This window comes from Lipotes vexillifer, unplaced genomic scaffold (genome assembly GCF_000442215.2).
Source record: "Lipotes vexillifer unplaced genomic scaffold, Lipotes_vexillifer_v1.1 scaffold7, whole genome shotgun sequence".
NCBI lineage: Eukaryota > Metazoa > Chordata > Mammalia > Artiodactyla > Lipotidae > Lipotes > Lipotes vexillifer.
The window spans coordinates 4,443,901-4,454,365 of NW_006792683.1; the positions used below are offsets into that span (position 1 = coordinate 4,443,901).

At 43.5% G+C, this 10,465-nt stretch overlaps 1 protein-coding gene across 1 annotated transcript in view; it reads left to right on the top strand.

The window, feature by feature from the left end:
• Positions 1 to 436: 436 nt before the first annotated feature.
• The window catches only part of SFMBT2 (Scm like with four mbt domains 2), a 192,145-nt gene continuing 182,116 nt past the window's right edge, over positions 437 to 10,465 (top strand). Inside the window, exon 1 of the mRNA XM_007465810.1 lies at positions 437 to 588. Coding sequence (XP_007465872.1) covers positions 489 to 588 — 100 coding nt within the window. The 5' untranslated portion in view covers positions 437 to 488. The remainder of the gene's footprint in view (positions 589 to 10,465) is intronic.

The window sequence follows — 10,465 nt, forward strand, 5'->3', positions numbered from 1 at the left end:
TAACGAATCACCTGTGAGACCGCGGACACCTTACCTGTGTGTGGGGATGCTGGGGTGGGGGCGCGTTCCTGCTTCACAGCATCCAACGAGAGAGGAGGGAGAAGCAGGGTGGTGGAGTGTCTTGCCAACGCCGCCAAGGTAGATTGGGGGTTGGCACATCGATTCTATTTATTGGTGAAAAACGTGTCCATCTTAGTGGTGATGATGACCTGTAGAAAGTGGATGCTTCTGCTGTGCTGTGACCTTGTTGTTGACCGTGTGTGGATATGTGCTCTTTAGTCTTCAGTCCTGGTATTTTCTGTTACATGACATTGCATTTTGCCTGTTGTAATGAAATGGTAGCAGCTCTGATGGGACGCCGTTATTTTTGGAGAGTTGAAAAACGAGTGAATACAATTACAGTGCCCTGATTTCTGTTGTTGTTGGTTGCCCTTAGGTAACTCTTCCTTCAGGATGAATTAAGAGAGGACGATCCATAGTTGTTAAGAATGGAGAACAGCGTGTCAGTTTCTAGCATGCAGAACCCTTCGTCTTCACCCTTGGAAAAACATCAGAGCTCAGCTGACCATAACGGAGATCTTGATTCAGGTGCGATTTTGTTTTCTAAATGCATTTGGCCTTTTGATGTCTTGACCAATATCTTCCTGAAAATGTTTAGAAAATATTGGGGCAGCATTCTAGACCTCACATACTGCCTGTTCCTGGGATTTGTGGGCACGTTTATAAGCATATAGCAGCTCGAAAGTTATGCAAAATTTGGTTAGAAATACTGGGCACAGTGGGCTACATTATAGTGAGGTGACCCATCACTTCAAAAACTCAATGGCTTTATGATCCTCCTGGCCATATATCTGGACAAAACTATAATTCGAAAAGATACATGCACCCTAATGTTCACAGCAGCACTATTTACAATATCCAAGATGTGGAAGCAACCTAATGTCCATTGACAGATGAATGGGTAAAGGATATATGGTACATATATACAGTGGAATATTACTCAGCCAAAAAAAAGAATGAAATAATGCCATTTGCAGCAACATGGGTGGACCTGAAGATTATCATACCAAGTAAAGTAAGTCAGAAAAAACAAATATCATATGATATCACTTGTATGTAGCATTAAAAATAGTACAAATGAACTTATTAACAAAATAGAAACACTCAAAGACACAGAAAACAAAACTTATGGTTACCAAAGGGGAAAGAGGGGGAGGGATAAATTAGGAATTTGGGATTAACAGATACACACTACTATATATAAAACAGATAAACAACAAGGACCTACTGTATAGCACAGGGAACTATATTCAGTATCCTGTAATAAACCATAATGGAAAAGAATCTGAAAAAGAATATATATATGTATAACTGAGTCACTTTGCTGTACAGCAGAAACTAACACAACATTGTAAATCAACTATACTCCAATAAAAAGAAAAAAACTCCATGGCTTAACGCAGTAAATGTTTATACATGGTTCACACTGTTGGAGCACAGTCAGTAGATGGTCTGTCCCACGAGTCATCCCACACCCTCTTATAGGGCTGCCATCTCAACATGGTGCTTCAAGGTTTGTCCCTGTAGGGGATGAGCAGGGCTGCAGGGTCTTGAATCAGCAATTAAATACTCTAGCACAGAAGAGGCTTTTGCTCAGAACCTCTTGACCAGAATCAGTTGTGTGTTTCTTTTTTTTTTTTTTTAACATCTTTTTGGAATATAATTGTTTTACAGTGTTGTGTTATTTTCTGCTGTATAACAAAGTAAATCAGCTATATGCATACGTATATCCCCATATCCCCTCTCTCTTGCGTCTCCCTCCCACTCTCCTTATCCCACCCCCTAGGTGGTCGCAAAGCACCGAGCTGATCTCCCTGTGCTATGCGGCTGCTTCCCACTAGCTATCTATTTTACATTTGGTAGTGTATATAAGTCCATGCCACTCTCTCACTTCGTCCCAGCTTACCCTTCCCCCTCCCCAGATCCTCAAGTACATTCTCTACATCTGTGTCTTTATTCCTGTCCTGCCCCTAGGTTCATCAGGACCACTTTTTTTATTTTTAGGTTCCATATATATGTGTTAGCATATGGTATTTGTTTTTCTCTTTCTGACTTACTTCACTCTGTAGGACAGACTCTAGGTCCATCCACCTCACTACAAATAACTCAATTTTGTTTCTTTTTATGGCTGAGTAATATTCCATTGTATATATGTGCCACATCTTCTTTATCCATTCATCTGTCGATGGACACTTAGGTTGCTTCCATGTCCTGGCTATTGTAAATAGTGCTGCAGTGAACACTGTGGTACATGACTCTTTTTGAATTATGGTTTTCCTAGGGTATATGCCCAGTAGTGGGATTGCTGGGTCATATGGTAGTTCTATTTTTAGTTTTTTAAGGAACCGCCATACTGTTCTCCATAGTGGCTGTATCAATTTACATTCCCACCAACAGTGCAAGAGGGTTCCCTTTTCTCCACACCCTCTCCAGCATTTATTGTTTGTAGATTTTTAATGTTGGCCATTCTGACCAGTGTCAGGTGATACCTCACTGTAGTTCTGATTTGCATTTCTCTAATGATTTGTCATGTTGAGCATCTTTTCATGTGTTTGTTGGCAGTCTGTATATCTTCCTTAGAGAAATGTCTGTTTAGGTCTTCTGCCCATTTTTGGATGGGTTGTTTGTTTTTTTGATATTGAGCTGCATGAGCTCTGCTTGTATATTTTGGAGATTAATCCTTTGTCAGTTGCTTCATTTGAAAATATTTTCTCCCATTCTGAGGGTTGTCTTTTGGTCTTGTTTATGGTTTCCTTTGCTGTGCAAAAGCTTTTAAGTTTCTTTAGGTCCCATTTGTTTACTTTTGTTTTTATTTCCATTTCTCTAGGAGGTGGGTCAAAAAGGATCTTGCTGTGATTTATGTCATAGAGTGTTCTGCCTATGTCTTCCTCTAAGAGTTTTATAGTGTCTAGCTTTACATTTAGGTCTTTAATCCATTTTGAGTTTATTTTTGTGTATGGTGTTAGGAAGTGCTCTAATTTCATTCTTTTACATTCAGTTGTCCAGTTTTCCCAGCACCACTTATTGAAGAGACTGTCTTTTCTCCATTGTATACTCTTGCTTCCTTTATCGAAGATAAGGTGACCATATGTGCATGGGTTTATCTCTGGGCTTTCTATCCTGTTCCATTGATCTATCTTTCTGTTTTTGTGCCAGTACCATACTGTCTTGATTACTGTAGCTTTGTAGCATAGTCTGAAGTCTGGGAGCCTGATTCCTCTAGCTCCGTTTTTCTTTCTCAAGATGGCTTTGGCTATTCGGGGTCTTTTTTGTTTCCATACAAATTGTGAAATTTTTTGTTCTAGTTCTGTGAAAAATGCCATTGGTAGTTTAAAGGGGATTGCATTGAATCTGTAGATTGCTTTGGGTAGTATAGTCATTTTCACAATGTTGATTTTTCCAATCCAAGGACGTGGTATATCTCTCCATCTGTTTGTCTCATCTTTAATTTCTTTCATTAGTGTCTTAATAGTTTTCTGCATACAGGTCTTTTTTCTCCTTAGGTAGGTTTATTCCTAGGTATTTTATTGTTTTTGTTGCAGTGGTAAATGGGAGTGTTTCCTTAATTTCTCTTCCAGATTTTTCATCATTAGTGTATAGGAATGCAAGCGATTTCTGTGCATTGATTTTATATCCTGCTACTTTACCGAATTCATTGATTAGTTCTACTAGTTTTATGGTAGCATCTTCAGGATTCTCTATGTATAGTACCATGTCACCTGCAAACAGTGACCGTTTTACTTCTCCTTTTCCAATTTGGATTCCTTTTACTTCTTTTTCTTCTCTGATTGCTGTGGCTAAAAATTCCAAAACTATGTTGAATAATAGTAGTGAGAGTGGGCAACCTTGTCTCGTTCCTGATCTTGGTGGAAATGGTTTCAGTTTTTCACCATTGAGAATGATGTGGGCTGTGGGTTTGTCATATATGGCCTTTATTATGTTGAGATAAGTTCCCTCTATGCCTACTTTCTGCAGGGTTTTTTATCATAAATGGGTGTTGAATTTTGTTGAAAGCTTTCTCTGCATCTATTGAGATGATCATATGGTTTTTCTCCTGCAGTTTGTTAATATGGTGTATCACGTTGATTGATTTGCGTATATTAAAGAATCCTTGCATTCCTGGAATAAACCCCACTTGATCATGGTGTATGATCCTTTTAATGTGCTGTTGGGTTCTGTTTGCTAGTATTTTGTTGAGGATTTTTGCATCTGTGTTCATCAGTGATATTGGCTTGTAGTTTTCTTTTTTTGTGACATCTCTGTCTGGTTTTTGTATCAGGGTGATGGTGGCCTCATAGAATGAGTTTGGGAGTGTTGCTCCCTCTGCTGTATTTTGGAAGAGTTTGAGAAGGATAGGTGTTAGCTCTTCCCTAAATGTTCGATAGAATTCGCCTGTGAAGCCATCTGGTCCTGGACTTTTGTTTGTTGGAAGATTTTTAATCAGTTTCAGTTTCAGTGCTTGTGATTGGTCTGTGTATGTTTTCTATTTCTTCCTGGTTCAGTCTCAGGAGGTTGTTCTTTTCTAAGAATTTGTCCATTTCTTCCAGGTTGTCCATTTTATTGGCACAGAGTTGCTTGTAGTAATCTCTCATGATCCCTTGTATTTCTGCAGTGTCAGTTGTTACTTCTCCTTTTTCTTTCAAATTGGAGAAAGGACAGCCTCTTCCATAAGTGGTGCTGGGAAAACTGGACAGGTGCATGTAAAAGTATGAGATTAGATCACTCCCTAACACCATACACAAAAATAAGCTCAAAATGGATCAAAGACCTAAATATAAGGCCAGAAACTATCGAACTCTTAGAGGAAAACATAGGCAAAACACTCTATGACATAAATCACAGCAAGATCCTTTTTGACCCACCTCCTAGAGAAATGGAAATGAAAGCAAAAGTAAACAAGTGGGACCTAAAGGAACTTAAAAGCTTTTGCACAGCAAAGGAAACCATAAACAAGACAAAAAGACAACCCTCAGAATGGGAGAAAATATTTGCAAATGAAGCAACTGACAAAGGATTAATCTCCAAAATTTATAAACAGCTCATGCAGCTCAATAACAAAAAAACAACCCAATCCAAAAATGGGCAGAAGGCCTAAATAGACACTTCTCCAAAGAAGATATACAGACTGCCAACAAACACATGAAAGAATGCTCAACGTCAGTAATCTTAGAGAAATGCAAATGAAAACTACAATGAGATATCATCTCACACCAGTCAGAATGGCCATCATCAAAAAATCTAGAAACAGTAAATGCTGGAGAGGGTGTGGAGAAAAGGGAACACTGTTGCACTGCTGGTGGGAATGTGAATTGGTACAGCCACTATGGGGAACAGTATGGAGGTTCCTTAAAAAACTACAAATAGAACTACCCTATGACCCAGCAATCCCACTACTGGGCATATACCCTGAGAAAACCATAATTCAAAAAGAGTCATGTACCAAAATGTTCACTGAAGCTCTATTTACAATAGCCAGGAGATGGAAGCAACCTAAGTGTCCATCATCGGATGAATGGATAAAGAAGATGTGGCACATATATACAATGGAATATTAATTACTCAGCCATAAAAAGAAACGAAATTGAGTTATTTGTAATGAGGTGGATTGACCTAGAGTCTGTCATACAGAGTGAAGTAAGTCAGAAGGAGAACGACAAATACCGTATGCTAACACATGTATATGGAATTTAAGAAAAAAAAATGTCATGAAGAACCTAGGGGTAAGACGGGAATAAAGACACAGACCTACTAGAGAATGGACTTGAGGAAATGGGGAGGGGGAAGGGTAAGCTGTGACAAAGCGAGAGAGTGGCATGGACATATATACACTACCAAACGTAAAATAGATAGCTAGTGGGAAGCAGCCGCATAGCACAGGAGATCAGCTCGGTGCTTTGTGCCCACCTAGAGGGGTGGGATAGGGAGGGTGGGAGGAAGGGAGACGCAAGAGGGAAGAGATATGGGAACATATGTATATGTATAACTGATTCACTTTGTTATAAAGCAGAAACTAACACACCATTGTAAAGCAATTATACTCCAATAAAGATGTATAAATAAATACATAAATAAATAAATAAAAGAGGAAAAAAGAAAAGACTAAAAAAAGCCTTGGCTATGGGGGCGGAGTTTAGGCAGGGGTGGAACTTAGGCAGGGGCGGGGTTTAGGGTGGGGCTGGACCTATGCGTGTGGGGGTGGCGTTGGAGCATGGGGCGGGGCCTTGGCTCAGGACCCTGGGAGCTGGAAAAGGCCCTGGGGGGGCTGGGTTCTAAGCGGGGCGACTTGGGGCCAGGCCCCCGCTTAGGACCTGTGCGGAAGGGGAGAGGCAGCATGTGGGAAGGAGAGCCTGTGGAGTGTGGGGTGCCGGGAGTTTGGAGGTAGGGCCCTGGGCGAGGGTGTGTGGTTGGGGTTTAGGCCCAGCGCATTGGAGGGGGTCTCAGAGTGTAGAGGTGGGGCTCTGGGTGGGGGTGTAGGGGTGCGGCAGGAGGGAGGCTCCGAGGGCAGATGATTAGCCCAACAGGCTCCCCGGTGCCTAAGTGGACACGGAAAGCACTGGCCCCGTTCCCTTCCGTTGCTTCGCGGCCCTCCTCCACTGTCTCCCCCAGGGTCTCACGTGTCGCCGCCGGACCCCTAACCATGGGTGGGTCCCGCTGGGTGCGGGAACTCCTCTCCTCCCCCAGTCGCCCCTCAGGGGTGCCGGTCCGGGTTTCCAGCCTTTACTTTTGCTCCCCCTTCCCTCCCTCCCACTCCCTCCGGACCCACGTGGCTGGAGGGGGCCTCGGTGGGCAGAGGTCCGGCATCTCAGCAGGTTCCTGGGGGCCCAAGTGGGCAGGGGAAACCTGGCCACGCTCCCTTTTGATCCTCTGCCCTCCCAGGGCTTCCCCAGTTCCCCACTTCGGGCGTGGGATCCCTTCCCCTCCCTCAGCCACCCTTCAGGGGCGCTATTCCCGTCCCGCCTCCACTTCTCTCCCTTCACTCCCCCGAGGCCCCACATCCTACCTGGTCACTGAGGGCTCTTCCCGTCCCCTTAGATGTGCGTGGTCCCCCACTGGTGCCTGGTACGTGCCCTAGTTGTGAGGAGACGCGAATTCTGCATCCTCCTAATAGCCATCTTGACTCCGCCTCCACAGCTGTGTGTTTCCGCCACTGCAAGGGAGGTAGGGGAAATAGGATTTTCCCCCATGTGCCCAGAAAGAGAGGGCAAGAGGATCTGCCCAAGCATCGGATGCCCCTTCCCAAGACTGTTTCTTGTTTTTTTTGGCTGCACGTTGAGGCTTGTGGGGTCTTAGTTCCCCCACCAGGGATTGAACCCAGACCACGGCAGTAAAAGCACCAAGTCCTAACCACCGGACTGCCGGCGCACTCCCCCTAAGATGTTTTGAAAACCTGGAAGGAATCTTTCAGAAAAGTGCATGACGTAAAAGTATTTAGGTCATGTGAATTTGCACTAAAATATTTCTCCTTGTAAGAAATCCCAAACAAAGCAAAAAGCAATCTTTGATTGAATTTCATGTTTAACCAAAGAATTTATAAATGTAACTACTAACTACTTACATGATAGTTTATTTTAAAAAGATAATTTTTTTAAAAAGAAAGGATTGCATTATTTTCATAACAGCAAATTATACAAGGACAACTCAGCACTCTGAATCGTAAACGCTTGCTGTGGTGAATTCATGTAAACAAAAAAGGCATTAACTCACTGGGCGATTTGACCTCCATCCAAAAGTTATGAGATGTGTCTTTGCGTTTTGATGAGACCAGGCAATGACAGGATTACAGATTGCTTGATGTCATTGAGTTTCTTAGATTATGTTTCTCAAATAATATCTGTACCTGGAATTATCTTTTTATCTGCAAAAAAAATCTGGAAAACCCTGAAATAATTGCCTAACTATGTTGAAAGATGTTAGTACCTGTTTCAAAATTGGCTTAGTTCTCCCCACTTGTGTTTTTCTGTACATAAAGTAGGAGTGAGAAAACTTCTCCTAAAAGCAGAGCTGAGCCTGTGTCTCCCAATGGAAATGTGGAAATTCTCTTTCGGAGAGAGCATAGCCTCATAGCTGAAGGTTCATCCTAATTATTCTACTTTTATTTAAGTACAAATATACTTTAAAAAAGTCTTTATTACATTTGCTAAGTGAGGTTATCTTCCCACTTTTGGAGTCACTGAGCTTTTATTGTGTTTTTGTCGGGCATACATCTGATGCCTGTTACTGTGTTGTTTTCAGCGGTGTGTTTTCAAAGCTGTTTCAAAGCCAACCGTGTGTTGAGTTTTCATTTTCTTGCAGCTGCGGTATAACTCAAGCACGAGTAGATCCTGAAGCCATTAATAATAATATGGTGTCGGGAATATTATTTGTACTGACTTTCTTTTGGGGCGATTTCATGACTGGGGAAGCATGAGCGTCAGGTTTGGCACATCTTCAGTGGGGGGATGTGTGCAGTGGGGAAAACCTATCCGACACACGTGGTTAGTTCTTGCTCTTGTGTGCGGCAGCCCGCATCATCCAAGGTGTTAAGATCTTTAGTGGAAAAATTACCTCTAAATGATCCTAACATTTTTCAGATCTTCGTCCTGACTCACTTTTTTTTTTTCCCTATATGCCTAACCCGTCCTTTCTCCTTGGAATTTCCCCATGTCCTTGTGTAGTGAGGAGGCATTTAGAAGGTGCCACAAAGATGGATTTCCTAGAGAGGAAACAGATTTAAGGCAGGATCTAAACCTTCGTGGCGAGCAGAGGCCGACTTGTAGAAACTCGAATCTAGTTTGGAACATTGAGATGTTAACAGACTCAAGTATGAGTCTTCAAGTAGTTTATTTTCCCTAGGAGTTTCCTTTTAACCGGTTCATCAGTAAAATAGTTTCCGTTCTGGAATCGGTTGTGGGGCTATTTGGTTCTGGAACCCGCTGTGACGTGCCTAGGGCTGGATGGCATCTTGGTGCCAAGGTTCTTTTCCCCAGATGTTTCCAGATGTGATTCATGTGTTGGATGAACCAGAGAAGGCACAGAGAGCCTGCAGCTGCTTCTAAGTTGGCTGGCAGGTGCGCGAGGAGAGGTCTGTGGTCCTGAGTTCCAGCTGTGTGGCAGGCACTCTCTTAAGCACTTCCCACGTGTTGGGTCCCTTCATCCTTCTGCAGCCCAGTGAGACAGCTGCTTTTATTAGCCCCGTTTTATAGATGAGGAAACATCGGATGACAAGAGTCACTTGGCTCTTGTGTTCCAGCTCCAGGATTTCATCTCAAGCATCCTGAGGCTGTGAAACGCTGGGCTGTCCCTGCCTTTCGGTGCAGGGAGAAGTTACCCTCATACATACGTGTTCCTGTGAGCACACTTCCCCTGCCCCTACCACCCCACACTTTATGGGATCAGGCGCACCTCAGATTCCTTCTTGTCCTCTCCTCTGCGTGTCCCCCGTCCCTCTCCGGTCCCCGTGTGTCATGTGACACACAACTGCATCTGCCTGAGAAGCAGCTATAGTCTGGCTCTTCTCTGCCAAAGTTTTGGGGCCACAGGATGGAGTCTAACGTGGTTGCCCTGGGGGTGTGCGCATCTTGTGCTGCTGAGGTCCGCCCCCTCACCCCCAGCTGCTGCGATTCCTCGAATGATGGTCCACTTTGCTGCACTAGAAACTTCAGCTTAAAACAAATGACTCATAGGAACAGCTTTTTTATTTTTCACTTTTGCCTCTTTGCCTAAGGAAGGCTCAAAGAGTGTTGGGGTCCATGACTGACCCTCGCGTCCTGTCAGTGAAATAGGCAGCATGTAAAATTCCTCCTCCTCCTGGGGGGCACCGAGGCCTCACCGGCAGACAGCCTGGGCGGCCCCGTTACTGGGCACAGAGAAGGAAGGGGACTGGGATTGGATTCCCGGAGTGCTCGGTTTCTCCAGTTGCAACTTGCTTGCTGGTGATAAAAGCAAGCAAAATAGTGTGCTGACATAGTGATCAGTAGATTCCTTGACATTCTTTTACCAGGCCAGCTAAATGTAATTTGCTGATGAAGTCTGCAGATAAAGTGGCATTGCACATTTAGACGGGGCAAGCCACCGAATAAAAGAATTACACTGGAAACGTGGGCTTGATTTTTTTTTTTTTTTGGACTAGGAGTATTTAACCAGAGTCCCATGGGCTCTTCTGTTTGGGAAGGAAAGGAGTCAACATTCTTAGTAGAAAAATCTGGATCTCTTACTCTTCCAGCTGGGGACCAGTTCAATGTGACTCAATAATATTTCTCCTCCTCCCCTTTTTAAAGTGTCTTTTGAATACTTTTTGCCTCCCCTAGCTAGGAGATGGGGTGTTTAGTTTTTTCTGGAAAGTCTCTCTGGCCCTCTGGGGTCTGGGTGGCCAAGACACCCTCGAGGACCTTGTGTTCTGGTGTCTGTCTCCCTGCCCTGTTCCGTC